The sequence below is a fragment of the Leucopleurus acutus genome, assembly GCF_964270905.1.
Source record: "Leucopleurus acutus genome assembly, chromosome: 13".
Classification (NCBI taxonomy): domain Eukaryota; kingdom Metazoa; phylum Chordata; class Mammalia; order Artiodactyla; family Delphinidae; genus Leucopleurus; species Leucopleurus acutus.
Window position 1 is genome coordinate 50,172,580 of NC_139155.1, and position 18,595 is coordinate 50,191,174.

At 40.4% G+C, this 18,595-nt stretch overlaps 1 protein-coding gene across 1 annotated transcript in view; it reads right to left on the minus strand.

Annotated features, from left to right (window-relative positions):
* Window positions 1-18,595, minus strand: part of TTC39C (tetratricopeptide repeat domain 39C) — a 102,842-nt gene that overhangs the window by 36,281 nt on the left and 47,966 nt on the right. Inside the window, exons 2-6 of the mRNA XM_082853274.1 lie at window positions 17,819-17,867; window positions 16,310-16,438; window positions 13,922-14,036; window positions 4,605-4,959; window positions 2,589-2,757 (exon numbers count right to left, since the gene is read on the minus strand). Coding sequence (XP_082709400.1) covers window positions 2,589-2,757; window positions 4,605-4,959; window positions 13,922-14,036; window positions 16,310-16,438; window positions 17,819-17,867 — 817 coding nt within the window. The remainder of the gene's footprint in view (window positions 1-2,588; window positions 2,758-4,604; window positions 4,960-13,921; window positions 14,037-16,309; window positions 16,439-17,818; window positions 17,868-18,595) is intronic.

Here is an 18,595-nt window from a genome sequence, read left to right on the forward strand (position 1 = left end):
GAAGACCCATGTCACAGCCTCTCTGAGCAATTCTTCATCAGCAAATGAAGGAGGCCACCAGCTGATACCTTCCTACATGCTCACCTGGGAAGATGAACGAAATGCCACTGTCCAGGCACCATAATATCTCAAGTTAGCCCTAAAATTCTGTTATCCTCTAAGACTTTGGGAAGAGCCAAACAGAAACAACTGTCACACTTCACTTGACCCTCAGGCCACAGCTCACCAGTCAAGAGCAGTAACAGGTCTTTCAGTCTTTTTTTCTTAAAACCAAGTATCAGTCGGGTAAGCAAACTGCTCCATGACAAAGGAGTTCTAACAACCACCACCGGCACTCAGATTCCAACGATCCACCATGAAAGAGACTGAACGTCTGCTGAGAGCGATCATGGTCACTGTGTACCTCCCCAAACCGTGCTTATAAGAATCCTCTGATGGTGCTGTGGCTTCCTCATTTCTAGAATCATCCCAACGACAATGAATGACCGCTCACTGTTAGCATTCACTCCGTCCCTAATAGGGATGACTTGTGGACAAACTAAAATCATGCCACATTGAGTTTCTGGAGAACAAATAAGTTATTAATTTTGCTAAAAGTTAAGCATTTTTAAAAAATATTTGTTTATTTATTTGGCTGCACCGGGTCTTAGTTGTGGCCTGCAGGATCTTTAGTTGCAGCACGTGGACTTCTTAGTTGTGGCATGCATGCGGGATCTAGTTCCTAGACCAGGGATCGAATCTGGGCCCCCTGCATTGGAAGCGTGGAGGCTTAGCCACTGGACCATTAGGGAAGTCCCAGCATTTTTGTTTTAAAATAAAAAATTAATGAAAATGGTAAGCATAATGAAATATAAATCCTGACTTCTACATTTCTATTTAACAGTTTCAAAACCCAATTTAGAGCATTCATTGATCAAGGGAGTGAGGGGAGAGACGTCTAGTACATGCCTGATGCTCTGGCCTCATTGCTGTGTTGTACACAACTGTAAACGTCAGGCTCTCACCCGCACTAGGCAAACCTCCTTTGAACACTAAACCTAGTATCTTCGAGTTCAGAGTTATTCAGAATGTCAATTGCTTAAAGGAAAGGCATTACACATCTAAGAAAGCATTTACCCTGCACCCAACGTTCATTTCAGAAAAGGTCACTCAAGTGAGAAGGCTGAGCCAATTAAAATGTTCCTTTTACAGGGTTATTTCCTCCTGCACAAACCCAAGGGAGTAGAGAAACCTGAAGAGCTTGAACATGCTTCCCTACATGCAGGACCGTAACCCTGAGCTTGAAAGAAAAACACACTAACAGTGGACTGGATTGCACAGGAGACTGATCTACGTTTTTAAGAGAGCAAGAGAAAAAAAGAGCAATGTCACTGAAGGTACGTGAGCCTGAATGCCAAGAAAAGCAGTCTCAAAGTAATGAGAAGAAAAATGACTTGGACATGGGTTTAAGTAAGTCAGATCCTGGAGAGCTTTCTGTGCTGTGTTTCAGCTGTAAATTATTAGTACAATCTTTAAAATACAATTTCCATAAATAAAGGGAAGGCGTCCTCGGATTTAAGAAGGCACTCCATGAAGGAAAGAAATTATTGGGGAAGTAATATACTCTCCACTGCCAACAAAAAATTAGTGAACGCATCACCTCCTGTGCTCGTGAAAGCATTCCTAGGCAAAAGTCTTCCAAAGCACTTGTGGGTTTTTTCGATGGGTGTGCTGAGAATGCCTGGTTAACTGAGGGCAGAGGTTATTAAACCTCACATTGCTGCACTACTAGCTACTGGTGAGCCTGTGGGTGGTAGATCTCAGAACAGTCACCTTCTTTCATATGCATGATTAATTTCTTACAAAATTTTCGTTTTTCTTCGGATCCTCACGCCCTCAAGCAAGCAGACAAAAAAAGCAATGCAAAGAGAAGCAGAACCCCCTCAAAGGCCAGGGTGTACTGTTTTTCTGAAATGAGACAGCCTGGCCTCGCTTGCTGGGTGACCTCGGAGGTCACGTGAAGCCCGCTAAGATCCCTGTTTGTCTTTCCTGTAAGATGCAAGGGGATGATTTTCTATCTCTGTCGCAGGCTTGCTCTGAGGATCAAATGGGATGGTGTGTGTGAAACCTCTGGCACAGGACCTAGACACATGCATGAAAAAGTAATACCAGCTACTACTATTTCAAAGCCTTTGCTGTCCTTGACATTTCGGGCAATAACTTGTGTATAAATCAACTGTCAGCCAGGATGAACATTTGGAAACAGATTATTAGTAATTCCAGAGACGGAAAAACAACGTATCTCATGTTCTTTAACTAAGACGCTCCCAAGGGCTCCTGTGCCTTCAGCTCAGGGTGCAGCATCTCGTCTCATCAGCGCCAAGGGACCCCGGCCCTGCTTCGCCCACAGCTGCAGAACAGAAGGTAACTAACACCCCGGGTTCCTGGAAGAGGCTCCCACAGCAATGATGCAACGCAAGGCACAGAAACAAGATGTTACTCGGCCCTATGACATTCGGGCTCCTTGTGATACTACCCCCCACAAGTAACAATTATAGATTCGATCAACAGAAGGCTTTATTTTTAAAAAGATGGGGAATGCACAGTACCTCTAATCGTTGTATGCGTCCCTTGAAAAACATAAAGAGGGAAGAATTTGGATAAGCAGCTTCTTTTTTGAGAAGAATTTCCTTCGCTTCATCCAGGCCTGCTTTGTTATCACTGCCATCCAGGGCAAAAAACGGGCGGACCACAGTATGATACCAGAGCAGCGCTAATCTAAAGGAAGAGGGAGAGAAACCGTGAGTGACAATGACTTTTCTTACAGTGTTTCCACTCTTTAAAAAAAATCAGTGTGTGCTCTTCCAATACACACCCCTTCCAAAAAGCTCACTAGGCAGTCTCTGAAGAAGTAAAATCAGTATCGCCCCCCATCTTAGTTTTATCAGTATTTGGAAAGCCACAACTTTAGAGCACAACATATAAATCAGCATACTCCCATCGGATAAGAGAATAAGGTCACAGAAGCAAGTAGCTCTTCTGAGGCTTCTAGATGGATTGCTGACGGTATCATTTATGTAAATCTCTGAATTCTACACCTTACTCGTCAACGTGTAAATTAGAAACAGTAATTGGTTACCGTGAATTTACTATCCCCTTAAAATTAGTCTTTGCATTACTTCTTACAAAAGGAAAATGTTTTCGCTAGTGTTCACAAAAGTTAGAGTGTAAGCCTCAGACTGAATTTAAATATAGGAACCACAGGCAAAATTGTACAAAATTGGGTTAAAATAAGTGAAAGGACCGGATGAAGGGCCCTTTCTCTAGCCACTGAGGCTGTTCCATTTGAAAACCAAACAAATAAGTAAGTTACTTAAAATTCTCCCACTTCAAACATGTCCCTTTCAAAAAAAAAAAAAAAAAAGCCACATTAAACTAAGTAACAAAATAGATTCCCTGGGATCGACTTTAACCAACTGACAAAAACGTTTAACCAACACAATATTTTTATGTAAATGTATGCTTCCAGCATGTGCATAAATTTGGTCCTCTTCTGGAGATCAGACTAATTTAATTATTAATTGAATTCATTCCTTTCTCAGAAAATATTATTAAAAAAGACAAATTATCACAAGTTACAAATCTGTTAAGTCAAATTAATAAAGGACCATTGTGTCATATAATGAGTTTGTGGAGGCATGAATATTTTTGCAATAAAAAATTAATGACCTTTTTAATAGCTACCAGCTGATTAAGAGTTAACATCCAAATTCCTCAATACTGACATGAGCAGAAATACAGCACACTAAGGTTCTCTGTGATACCAAAATCTTTGGAAAAATTCTGGTAAGTGGTGTAATATCAAAGGACATCCAGTATTTGATAAAATTATTCTAACTGCAAATGGTAGTAGATATTTACCAGATTGAAAAAAAATCACATCATTTTTAACTGATGAGGAAATGGGTGAATCCTTGCTCTGGATGGTTATAATGGCTTCTTCACACTTTTTGGTTTAAATAATTATCATTTAAGTTTAGTCTGAACAACAATAACTCAATTTAGTTGAACACCACAAACTCTCCAAGCCACATACAAGAGACCAATGGACCAACCAGAATCATCAAGGAAAATTACCCAACATGAGGATATAAGAATAGAAATTTCAGAATCACAGAAGAGTCTTATGAAATGTATATCCCCTTAAGTCCAAAAATCAGGATTATCAATCTCAGTGACTAGTCAGGGTCACAAAAACTTTATAAATCATGATCATTCTGCATGTTTAAAATACAGGACTCAACAAAAAAAAAAATTAAAAATTTAAAAAGAAAAGAAAGAAAATGGTCAAGATGGACTTTCCACAAAAATAAATAAGTGAATAAATAAAAATAAAATAAAATACAGGACTCATGAGACTTAAGAACAGTGCTCTGGTCTCTAAAGTCAACTTATAAACACCACCAAAAACATGGTCCTTGGCATTGCACTAAAAGACAGAAAGGCATGGCAGCATGTCAACCAACCAAGCATTTTACCTGAAGTTTCCTATAAAGGTTTTGATTGTCGTTCACTTACTTTCAACACTATATTATCTACCAAAGCATTGCAATATAGCTACTCACGTAGCTAAAGGGGCCTTCATGTCCTTACTTTCGCTTGCATACATCAGTGAAGAAAGCCCCTGTAGGCGGTCTCCAGGAAAACCCAGCAGGTTGATGATTTTGAGCAGGTTTGGGGGCACCATGGATATGCAAAGGTGAAAAAGGCCATATCCAAAGCTCACAGCACCTTTCAGTCTGTTTAGAGACTCCTCAGACACCCCTTCAGCCACAATGTGATTATCATTTGCAGCGTCAGAAGTCAAGGGCTCTTCCGTTAGCTTCTTCTGATACAGCTCCTGGAGGGCATTGATGTCCAAATAGCATTTATTGTAAATCTTCCAGGCTTTCCTAAGGATCCACCCACCTTTTATATATGCTATAAAGAGAAGGGGAGAAAAGCATGAAAAAACAAGTATTCAAAATAATTTTCCTGCATTAATAATAAAGATATTGAAGAATGACCTGAAAAAACAAAATTTTAAAAAACAATAAAAATTATTACCCATCATGAAACCTTCTGTTCTTCATATGGCTTAAATTCCTTATTTGTTGTCTGTTTCCCTTTACTAGTCTGGATGACCACTTGGCAAGAACCATGTATTATTTTGTTCATTGTATCGAGCCCCTCACGCTGAGGTGAGGGCATAGCATCTAATATCTGCTACATGAATGAATGCAAGCATCATCTGAATTGGACTTTTTTCCCACGTATTCTGTGAAACCCCCTCTACCACATCCCTGAACCACCTGAACTATGGCGCTTTCCGGATAAAACTCTTAAATTTGCGTACCTTGTGTTTCATTCCCTCCTCAAGAGCAACTTCTAAATCTAAATTTGCTGCTAAATTTATACCCAAGCACCAAGCGTGGCGACTTGCCAAAAAATAAAACAAGCAAAACAAAACGATTAATAGTTATCCGGTGAACAAACGGCCAGTTTATTAACAAAAATGTCATTAGCGTTAAATACAAAAATGCAAAGAATCCCCAGTGCACCTCTATTCAATGCCTATTCGTGGCTTAACCGCACCTAGCGAGGCTGGGGGGCTTTATCTGGTGTGTATGACAATGGAGCTCCCCCACTGCCCAGCCTAGAGAGCTCCAGGGAAGGAGGGTGGCAAAGCAGAAGCTATTCACACCACAGGGTGAAAATCTGTTGTTTTTAAAGCCACTTCCCTTTATTTCTGTTAGGCCAATTTTCTTAACATAGCCACCTTGATAACGTGTGCCACAAAGGCAAAGGGAGACATAAACCTGGGATTTACCCTGCTCCACGCCCCACCAGCCCCTCTCAGGTCTGAGTCCTGCCTCATCCTCTCCTGTGAACATCTTTCCCTTCTGATGAGGAAGGGAAGTGGGGGCGTCGATAGAGCTGTGCTTGTCTGAGTGCATCACCACCACATATCTGGGGAAAAGGTCCTCCACAGGGAGTTTTCTGTAAAATGGTTCTCTAGTAACTATAGAGGAGAGCTTGTCCACTTGGCACCGTTACCAATAATGGTACTGATACTCTGACCTCAAAGCACAACAGAAGACAACAGGAACCGTGTACCAGGCTTCTAGGCCCTTTAGAACAGCAGGGAAAGAAGTGTTTTAATTTATTTTTGAATGACATAAAATATATAACATAAAATCTGATTTATAAAAGTCCAATCCCTGAATTGAAAGTGATCTAAGATTATACGGCATGTGCAGAAAAGAATTAACATAGCAGGCCTATTGCTCTCCTTTGAAAGGCCTGTTTACAAGGTTGGCCCTTGGCTGGTATCTGGGAACTTGGATTTGGGAGGGGTCCCATCATTCCCAGAACCGGTAAGATGGGCTCACTGTGCCTACAGTTTGCATGAACAATGTTTTATGTGGACACCTGCTTTCCTTCTGGAAGTCTGGGTATGCACCAGGCAGCGGGGTGCCTACGTGGTCAGTCCCCAGTAAAAACTACAGATGCTGAGTCACTAACCAGCTTCCCCAGTTGGTTACGTTTCACAGGTGTCGTTATAATTCACTGCCAGGAGGATCATGCGCATCCTATGTGGCTCTTCTGGGAGAGGACCCTGGGAAGCATGGGCCTGACTTTTCCTGGTCTTCGTCCCTGTGCCTCTTCCCTTTTCTAATTTTGCTTTGTATCCTTTCACTGCCACAAATCATAGCCATGAGTATGACTATCTTCTGAGTCCTCCTAATCACTGGTCTTGGGGACCCCTGATCCATTAACTCAAGCTACTATCTTAATTAAAGTATCAATTTTCTGGCAAACGATGACCGTATCTCCTATGGGATCACAATTCAAAACACAACCATCCCACAAGTTCTGGGTGATGAATGTCCTGTAGTCTAAGTGCACTGCAAAGATTGCTACATGACAGGATGAAGAAGTAAAATGAACCAGTCTACAAAAGCTTTGCTGGGGGGGGGTGCGGTACTATGTGTATAATTTATTGTTATAAAAGTAATACATATCTGAAACAATTTATTTTTATTCAGTTCAATTTAACAAAAATATTTACTGTGCTAATCTTACTTTTAGGCACTGTTCTAGGAGAATCAAAGAGAAATAAGACATAGATCCTGCCTTTAAGAGGCTCAGTGACTTTTTCCCTCCTAAATGGAAGTATTGTGGGAAAAAGAGAGGTTTGAGAAAACCTAACCTTGACACTTCTTTGTATGCTAGCAAAGTGTTTAGGTGAAGATACAGACAGACAAGAAAGGTGACTCTCACTTATGATCCAAAAAGCCAAAGATTGAATAGAAAAACAGAAAAAGACCAAGAAAAAGGAAACTAAAATATATAGTCCTGAGAACACAAAAGCAATTGAATCTAACTGAAAAGAAATAATAATTGGCTACAGATAAAAAATGAAATAAAAAGAGGAAAAGTAAAATTGCAAAACCCTAAAAATGTCAATGAGCTACTAAGTTCCTATTACGTGCCTAGGACTGTGCTTGGCACCTGAGGGACACAAACGAACTATAAGACATAAGACATTTATAAGACATAAATCTCAGCCCTCCAAATGCCCAATAAAATTAGAAAATAAAAGAAAAAAATGTGTGTAACAGAAGACTATATATGCATATGTTTATTTATATGGTCCACTGGGTCATACATATAAAAACGAAAACAATGTTGAGATTATGAGTGAATTGCCCTTTCTTTATTTCCTTTTTGACAGTCAATTGTTTTCTATGTAATAAGCACATACATACATTTAAAAGTGCAAAAGAAGTACTGCAGGATTTCAGTAGAAAACTTTACTCCCTCCTGTCCCCAAGCCTAACTGGAAAGTTAGAGGGAAAAAATTAACTCCATTTTATCCTGTATTTTCCAGGCTACTGTCACTTTATTGAGGATGCACTTAGGGAAATGCAGCATTCCAGGGGAGAACAACAGGAATGTAAGTATGAAGGGACAGATGGAAAGCTGTTCAGAGGCAGAGTGAATCAGGGGACAAGCTGGGCCAAGGATGGGTGCAGGCATGATGCACCCAGTGGTACCCAGCTAAGGGAAGGACGCCTGCTTGGGAGAAGCAGGGGCTGCCTAAAACTGGAGTTAAAGGGACTAGTGTTAGGGAAACAAGCTGTAGTAATCCAGATCTCAGGTGAAGAGTTACAGAAAAGAGTGGCAGCAACGGAAGCAACTCAATTAACAAAAGGAAAAGAAAACCAACATGGTAAAAACCCATTTTTACAGAATAAAAATGAAATTAATTCAACATCTTTAATTTCTTGCCTAAGATAAGAGCTTAGATGTTAACATTTATTTTAAAAGCACATGTTCAAGTCTCCAGTAACAAGCTTTAAAGCCCTGAACTTGAGCCGGGTAAATAGAATTCAAAGTTTTGACTCATCGAAGATTAGAAACTGAGATGTGTACAAAGTTAGGACCTAGAGAGAAACAGATTTTGTTTTTACCACTTTTTAGTTCAACTCTGCACTGAAACAGGTCCCAGGACTCGCCCGACTCCATGTCCCAAATGCGGTGACCGAAACATCTGAGCTCAGCCAGACTCCGACGGGAGGAGCAGAGGCTGCGTGAGGACCTGGTGGAGAAGCTGCGCTCCGGGCCCACAGCACCGCGGCCCCAGCGGGAGGGACGCTTAGTCAGCTGATGCCCAGGAACGCGGCCAGGAGCAGCCTCTGCCCAACAAGCAGAGAAAACAGTTGAACCCAGGGCCCCTCAATCTGCACGGGCTCTCATAGGCTCCTCTGAAACGTCAGACATAGAACATTCAACCACCGTGACTGCGTCCCTGGAGGGCTGCACAGAGAGCAGAAAACCACAGACCGTCCGCCCTCCCCTGTCAGGGGCAGCCTCAACCAACCAGAGATGCAGGAGAGATGGGAAACCCTGTCCCCACAACGGGGGTGGGAGTCCTCCCCTAGAAAGGGCAAGAGTTGTCTGGAAAATGAAAATATCAAGTTACACTAAATGGATCCTGGAATAAATTTTGTAAAATTTTTTTTTTTTTTTTTTTTTAGCAGGGATTGTGTCTGGTGAGAGGCCCTACCATAGCATTCTGTCTGTTTGCTTGTCCTGGATGAGGCTGGTTAGTCCTGTAATGGAAGGGAAGTTCAGCCTTGGCTTCCTTGTGACCCACATAACAGACTTCGGAAGGAAAAAAAAAGATGATTTAGTTTTCACTAGTGAGCCCACCTCCTCATTATTACTTTTACCCCCAGTCAACAGGCTTCTGATAGACTCACTTCTCCAATCCCAACTATTCTTGGGGCTCCCTAGGGCTCAGTATCATGCATCTCATTCCTGAACGACATCACCCTTCCTCCATCCCTCTCTTTAATTCACATTTATATACCCACCATGTGTTAGGCAAAGGCAGCATATCAGGTGACAGGCACACAGATAAGACAACGGACTTCCATTCTCTATAACCCTGCTCAGGTTCAGGATTAGGGATCCTTGACCTTCCCAGCAGAGTTGAGGAATTGCTCATTCCTTGTGCAACCTCTCCGACTAACTTACATGTCTAATGTCTAGTGGTGGAAGTATCACTCTGAATGAGAACTTATTTAGTCCTCTTTCTCCCCCACTAAACTCTCAGTAGCCTCAGGGCAAGAGCTACATCTCATTCATCTCTAGACCATTAGCATCTATCACCTTCCAGAATCTGACACATAGTAAATGCTCAATAAATGTGGAGAAAAAAAAAAGATAGCAGGTAGACACAGTCCCTGCCCTCAAGAAGTTTCCCATCTGTTACTGTGGGCAGACATGTAAATACAGATGTGTACAGTTGTGTGACGACTGCTCTAACTGGCTATGGACGGGGTCCAAGCAGAGTAACAGAGGCCGTATGATGAAGTCAGTGAGGAAGGAGAACATGAAGGGAGTAGTCCCAGGCTGCACCTGGGGAGGCACAAGAGAAAGACAAAAGGGGTTCCAAACCGAGAGGGCAGCGCACACCAAGGCCCGAGGCGGCAGGGCCTCAGAGACCCGCAGTCAGCCCTGCCGAGCTAGAGGCGGTGGTGGCGAGGTAGGGGGCAGGTTCTTCCATGCCACCCGAGGAAGGAATCTGCACTATTCCTTGTAGGCGATGTTGCAGAACAGCTAAGTGTCTGAAGCACAGGTGTAACAAGGTTTAGAAAGAGCGCTCCAGGGGCATCGTAGAGAATGTGGCCTGGAGAAGCATCCGGGCCAACAGGAGGCTGTTCTACTGTCCCGGGGGCTCATTCCATAGGATGGAAGGCGCAGGTGCGCATGGGGGCTGAGGGACAAGGCCCCGAGAGCCTCGGGTTTCTGGGCCATTGGGAGGCTGGTGGTTCATGTGACCAAATGAAGGTGAAGGGAAAACTGTGAGTGCTAGGAATTCAGATATGAAATAAGAAGCCCACAGCTCAGGTCCTGTCATCACTGTGTAAACCTGTTCAACCTCAAACAAATCATCCAGCCTCAACGGCCTCACCTGTGAAACAAGGAAAACCCAATCTCATTTGAGGAAAACTTACTGAGTGTATGTTATTGCCAAGAATAGTAAGACATGGGGCCGATCTTCAAGCCCAAAGGAAATACAGGAAACACAAACAAGGTGCCAAAAGCCATCAAGCCGGTTTAAAAATAAATACTTTTTGTTACTAAAGTAATTCACATGTGCTCACTGCAAACAACAACAACAAAGGCCTTTGGATAATAGAGTAAATTAAAAAGTAGTACAGGAGGGACTTCCCTGGTCTTTACCTGGTGGTAAAGAACCTGCCTTCCAATGCAGGGGACACGGGTTCGATCCCTGGTCCGGGAACTAAGATCCCACATGCCGCGGGGCAACTAAGACCTCAGGCCCCAACTACTGAGCTCGCGCACCTCAACAAGAGCCCGTGCGCCACAACTACTGAGCCCACCCACCCTGGAGCCTGCACACCACAACTAGAGAAGGGAAGAGGAACAAAAAACCCGCACGCCACAACTAGAGAGAAGCCCACGCATCACAACGAAGAGCCCAAGCGTCACAGTGAAAGATCCCACATGCCTCAACCAAAAAGATCCCGTGTGCCGCAACTAAGACCCAGCGCAGCCAAAAATAAATAAAATAAATAGGTAATAAATAAATCTTTAAAAAAATAGTATAGGAAAATAGAGAGGATGGGGTAATTCACTATAAAGAAATTCAAATGAGACAAAATACAGGAGCTCTTTCGAAAGTCAGAAGGACTAACAAATTCACACAGACTCACTCTTACCTGGAGCTCAGGTGAGTGTGTACCCACACCCACTTCTGGGCCACCTGATCAAGGGGTGGGGGAGGACCACCTACAACAAACATCTCCAAGGAGGGGTTGTTCCAAAACAATTATCCATCAACAAAGTTAAGAAACGGATCCCAACAAAGAGTAAATTTTTCATAGTTTTATAACCCAGAGGGTTTCTGAAAGGCAAATGAAGCACATTTTTAGTTATGTCTGTTTGAGACAAATACTGAGCTGTTCATAAAGCAAAAGACCACTACATGTGTTTATTAGAACCTGAGGTTTTCATGTCTGTCAATTTCCTTTCACTATCAATATTACATTCAATAAATTATACGGCATCAGGAAGAACCAAGAGTGCTGTTAAAAATCTATGATATGTAAAGCAACTATACTCCAATAAAAATTACTAAAGTAGGGCTTCCCTGGTGGCGCAGTGGTTGAGGGTCCGCCTGCCGATGCAGGGGACGCGGGTTCGTGCCCCAGTCCGGGAAGATCCCGCATGCCGCGGAGCGGCTGGACCCGTGAGCCATGGCCGCTGGGCCTGCGCGTCCGGAGCCTGTGCTCCGCGACGGGAGAGGCCACAACAGTGAGAGGCCCGCGTACCGCCAAAAAAAAAAAATCACTAAAGTAAACAAAACACAAAAAAAATCTATGATAAACAGGATTAAATAGCTGATTAATATCAACTTTTCAGGAGAACAGGAAAAGGTCACGAAGGTAATTTGTGAAGGAAATACAGTTTATGGGTAAAATATAAAATTAAGTTCAGCTTCACTAAAACAACAACAAAAAGCAAAGCAAAGAACATGGACATGAATGTCCAAGAGAAATTGGTTAAATAAATTACGGCACCATTCACATGATAAATTAATGCTTTTAAAATTATATTTTGAAACTCTAAGCTATAGGAAAAATATGTGAATTATAACCTAAAAGAGAAAAGTAGGATACAAAACACCACAGATTCAATTTTTTAAAGAAAGAGAAAGATAAAAACAGAACATTTGCAATAAAGAGTGATTTTCTCCAAGTAGTGAGATTAGAAATGACCTGCTTTTTCATTATTTTATATTTTCCAAATTTTCTAAAGCAATATTTAGTAATTTTACAATCAGAGTAATTTTAAAAATAAATAGTACTAACTGATGATTCTGAATTTCATGAGGGCAGGGACCATGGCCTGGATTTGCTCATGGAACACAGTAATTAGCACTGTATGTGCTCTATCATTATTTATTGAATGGACCCATGAATGAACATGTGAAGGACAGATTAATATAAAGTTTCCCCGATACCCTTTACCCTGATTCCCCAAACATTTTACTACCTTTGATTTATCCTTTTCTCTCCACAGATATTTTCTTAATAGGTCCTTAGAAAAGTCCTTGAGCCTCAGGAAAAAGTAGTCCAAGATCACAGAAAACACCAGAGGCTCCTGTCTTGACCAAAGAGGTCCAGCTCTTCCCGCTAACTCTTTTACATATACGTGAGTGTGGCACTCCAAATGGGGGATTTAAATCACTGTGTTATAGAAAATTCACATGAGCTTTGAGCCCTCAACCATATAAGTAAGATAGTTACTGGGAGAGTCCTGAGATGAGACTCAAAGAGAAAAAAAAATTGGATCAAAAGGAAAAGACCATAGTACAACCATAAAACACATTTTAAAAGAAGATAATTACAAAAAAAAAAAAAGAGAAGATAATTACTAGGAAGCCCACATTTTGGAGGTCACAATAAAAGTTAATTCTACTTCTGACTTGAGCCAAAGAGAAGAAACAAAGAAACCTCAAGTATGAGATGGAGACAGAGAGAGACAAGAAAGAAAAAAAAGGGACAGGAAAATTGGCTGCCGGTCATCCAGAAAGCAAAGTGTATGTTACGACTTAGCAGCAACATACCCTTTTTCATCTCAGGTTTGGAAGAAAATGCTTTTCTCAGTGTGAATTTTAGTCAATTTCCTTTTTGAATTTTCACTCTTTCAAGTAAATCCTATCTACCAAAGAGGCAGGTTTCTGCCATCAGCATCAGAGACATAAAACCACATAAAAGGAAGAGTTAGTGTCAAAGTGAACCTTACAGCGAGCTCTGAGAGCCTCAATTCCAGTCTATGCCACTCAAGATATTAAAGCTACAAAATCCTGGAAAACATCTGTCTTGGGCAAACTAAGTAAGAAATCAGTTTATATTCCTCATTAAGGGTTGTTAAAATGTAAGTCATTGAAGTACCTTAGCAAGTCTTTAGTACGCACTCAGGCCTTCAATAACAATTTTCTGAGTAACTTAAACTGGTTATATTTCACTTTAAAGGGTTATTATCACAACTTGATTCCCACAAGAAAAAAAAAACCATCAATCTAAGGCACTGGTAATATCTCTAAGTATGACAGACTATCTGGATACAAGAGGATGAAACAGATTTTGGAACTAAAACTTCTCTACTAAACACACATTAAGCACTTGTGGTTTCAATTTCTCAAGTAATAAATCAGGATCACGCCCCAAAGAGATGCTACATGTTTTCAAAGACTGAAATATGAGGCATTCTTAACAAATAAATTAATTAATTAATAAAAGGTATTACCAATTGTGTCCACTGGATAGCAAAAGCCATTAAAAACAATGCTTCAGCATACCTGACAATTCTTGCTTTACAAACGAGAGCACAGCCAAGTAAACCTGACAGTCAGCTATGATTATCTGCCTCTGAAGCCGGTCAACCATAGAGGGGGTGGATTTTCGGACATCAACCTGTTGGGTGGGAAGAAAGTACACACCAATAAATCACACCCAAGAACAATATTCCTTCCAAACAACTATGACTTTATTGTGCAAAATAATTTCACGCAGGGAGTGTGAAACAGCAGTTGCTGAAATCCAAGACCAAATTTACACTCTGAGCCTGGTAGTTCTATCCTCCCCCATTAAGTCCAGCTTTATTTTGTTAACAATACATTGATGAAGGGCTTGGAACTCAAAGACACATACTCTAAATTACAGACACTGAGTTCATGGGAAACATGAAAGCCCACACACAACTTCGGAGTTTTACCTTTTTAAAAACAACATAAGTTCTTACTTATCCAAAATAAAAAATCACTGAAGGTACAAAACATTGCCCCAGGTAAACAACCCAAAAAGCCACTTTGCAGCCATCTGCCTTCAGAAAGGACCTATAGTATTAGGGTTCATTCCTTTGGTGCACACAACCGAGATGTGAGGGTTGGAAACTGATTACATGTTATTAGTTAAGGAGAAAACACCCTGGAATTAAAAATTATCTTTGAATGAGTCACAAATTGAACTTGAAATTTAAGTCATAATCTCTAAAGTTGACTACCTCTATAAAATATGAAAAAGTAAAACCCAAAAACCCTACTTTTTAATAAGATTTTGGTTTTCATCGTAAAGAATGCTAAACGAAGAAAATTCGCTCTGAAATGTAACAGTGCATTCTTAAACTTGAACAAAATAGGTTAGTTTTCATATGCTTTCACAGTGATATAAGAAATGACAGGATTTTTCCAAATATGACAAAAGTATGCATAGTACACAGGACAAAATGGCTGGCTTCTCTTTTTTCTAGATTAGCAGAATTCACCATGGTCACTGTTGTTCCTGATCTAGTTCCAGCACCCATTACCCTGTTTGCTTAAGCAAATGTCAATCTATTGATGCTTCTGTTTTCTCTGCTTGTAAGAACATCTACTCCGCAAGGCTGTTGGAAGGGCTAATGAGATACTGTATGTGAAAATGCTTTTTAAATTGCAAGGACCCATTACAAATGTTGATTACTAACGTATGTGCTAGGCCTGGTACTAGATACTGAGCACAGACATGTAAATTAGCTTACAGTCTAATGAGGGAACGCTGACATCCGTGTAATGCAGTAAATGCTCTGAAGGATGAAGTACAAGGAACTATGGGAACCTGTAGGAGACACACTAATAGGCTTGGGGGCTCAGACAAGAGTCTCTGGAGAAAATGACATCTAGGAGGAACTAAAGAATGGATATGAACCAGGTCAAGAGGCAGACGAATGTTCCAGGTAGAGGAGAAGTCAGTGACAAGTCAGCTACATTAAGGAGTTTGGATTTTAGTGCAATGGCAGTGGTAGGGGGCGGGGACACTGAAAATGAAATCAGCGATGTATAATTCGCATCTTAGTGACTGTATTTTGGAGAAGAATTACAGAACAGTGAGACTGGAGGCAGAAACGCCAGTGAGGGTTTGTCTTAGGCAAGTGGAGATAGTGGCTGGCCCAGTGCATTGGCAGGGAAAGTAGATGAATTCAGGACGTATTTAACAAAGAGTCAACGGGACTTGGTCACGGACTGATGTAGTTTGGAGAAACGAGAAATCAAGGAGAACGGTGGCTCTTCTGGAGTGTCAGGAGACAGTACTCTGGGCCCATCAGTGGCTTCCTCATGGCTGACACCATAAGCCAGAGCAGAGGTGAAACCACCTGGAGTGACATAAAGGAGCAGAAATGACAGGTGGCTTTTCCTGACTGTAACCGACAGACTGGTTTGTCAACTAAACAAGTGACACATGTGACTCCCCTGGGTGCTCCAGAAACATCAGAGGTAGGAGGATGCCTCTCAAAGTCTAGAACTTTTGCACTGAAAGGTGAAAGAAAAATCAGGAAAAGTGGATGATGATATCATTGTGACTTTATTTATAACCAAAGACTGGGGAGCCCTGGGCTTTAAAAGGAGGTAACAGCGAAATTCCTGAATTATGCCAATGCAACATATCTGAAATACATATATGAAAACCTACAAAAGCCCTTGCAGCATGGTCCACTGTGGAAGAAGATAATTTTAAGATACCAAAAGAATATGCACTGAAAAGCTCTAATGATGAAAGGGGGTTCTATTGCTTTAAGAAACACGCTTTACATAATCAAAAGCTGTAAGAAACATTTAGTGCTTTAACCATGTTCTGAACACCAAAAACCGAGTAAATAAACAATGTCCTAAGTAAGCAGCACATAGTTCATAACTTAAAGACATAGTACTTACATTCTTCTTAATTTTATTCTTGATTGTTTCAATTACTCCAACCTCTTCACTTTCACACAGCTTTTCTGTGGTTTTTAAGTCATCACATGCCAACTGCATTTTTTCTTCCTCAAATGTCATCATGGCATTCTTCCAAGAAAGAAATAAGGAAAGAATGAATCAGTAAGTGTCTGAAAATTTAGGCCAATTTATTACAACACAACTCCAAACTAGGGGGGAAAAACCATCTAAATGATTTATTGACAGTAAAAGAATCAGAATGTTACAGCATACCCTATTCATTAAAAAAAACCAAACTATAATCTCAATATGAAATAAGAACATACCTCTATTACACCAGCATGAAAAAATGTATGGTAACAAATGTCCTTGCAATTACTGTTCTACATTTTTTTTGTTATTAAACACAGTAACAAAAAAATTATACGATTTCTGACTGGTCCACTTAATTCAGTTTTTAGAACAGAGCCTCACTGAAAGCACTTTCTACCCACGCATGGATCCCTGGGTTCATCAAGGACAGCACAAAACGCTAATGAAACATCAGCTAGTAGGTACTACTTTGAAAATTATCAATTATCAATCTTTTCAGGGACAGCAATTCCAATGGGCTCACTTTTAAGGAACTCATTTTTTATTGTCCCCAGTGAAAAATTCCACTGACAGCTTGTTTCCAAGCACCTGATCCTCGTAGATGTTTTCAGGTCACATTTGACTGGTAGAAATGATCCCTTGCTTTGTGACCACCAAGAGGGGTGGGATAAGAAGGGTGGGAGGGAGGCACAAGAGGGAGGGGATATGGGGATATATGTATACGTATAGCTGATTCACTTCGTTATACAGCAGAAACTAACACACCATTATAAAGCAATTATACTCCAATAAAGATGTTTAAAAAAAAAATCATCCCTTCTCTGCTGAAAACCTGCTACTTTCTCCCAGAAGAACTGAGGTTTCTGAGATGAACAGGCTACAAGGGCAGAGACAGGACACCAGGTTCTTGGAAGGACCTAATTAAAGGCATCCAATTTTCTACATTGCCCAATTTATTTTAAAACCTAACTGCAACCTATTCTCTCAATTCCTAAATATTAATATTCAAAAATGCAAAAGTAACCAATAAACTTTAAATCTGCTAATTTAACCTGTCTTCTGATCCACATTTATTCAATAATTTTAAAGCAAACCTTTATTATCCAAAGTCTGACTTTTTTTTCCTTTTCAACTCTAATGCATTTTTAATTTTTGGAAAGGTCTTTCAATTATATTTTTATTTTAAAAAGGATTTTGGTTGGAAAAAATATAATGCTCTAGAAGATATAAGCATTTAATCTTTAAAATTAGGGAAGGGTATCTCATAAGTGTTGGTTAATAGGCAAAAATTTTATTCCAGTTTTAAACTGTAAAATATCTTCTACAATAGTGTATCTCTACAGCAGGTAACCACTAAAAGACATACATTATGTATTTGTTTCCCTCCCACCAAAACCTCTTCCCACATAAACTTACCAAAAAACTGACAAAGCTGGCTCCAAAACTCATTAATGGGCTACGATTTCTGTTAAGAAAACAAATAATTTTTATTGTGAAATTTTATTTTAAAAGCATTTGACATATCAGGATCACTATATATTCCCAATAACTGGACAGAAGTTGTTAAGGTCTTCAAGCCAATTAAATTACCCTAAGAAAAAAGTAAAACAGGCAAGAAGTTCACAGGTCTGTCCACCAGGATAGAACCTCCCCCCACACCTGATTCTTCAAAGCAAGGAGAACAAGAAAGTCACATTATAATTGACATTGCTTTAGTAAACCAATCCAACATCTGAAAACACGTGGCTAAAGGAAGATGATTAATATTCTTTTAATTTTTATTTATTTTTTTTGTGCACGCCACATGTGGGATCTTAGTTCCCCGACCAGGGATTGAACCCACAGCCCCGGGCAGTGGAAGTGCAGAGTCTTAACCACTGGACCGCCAGGGAATTCCAATATTCATTTTTTGTTTAATTTTTATAAATTTTAAAAATTGAAGTATAGTTGATTTACAATGTTTCAGGTGTACCGCAAAGTGATTCACTTCTATGTATATTCTTTTTCAGATTGTTTTCCAGTATAGGTTATTACAAGATATTGAATATAGTTCCCTGTGCTATACAAGTCCTTGTTATCTATTTTATATGTAGTAGTATGTATCTGTTAATCCCAAATTCCTGATTTATCCCCCCCCTTCCCCATTTCGTAGCCATAAATTTGTTTTCTGTCTGTGAGTCTATTTCTCTTTTG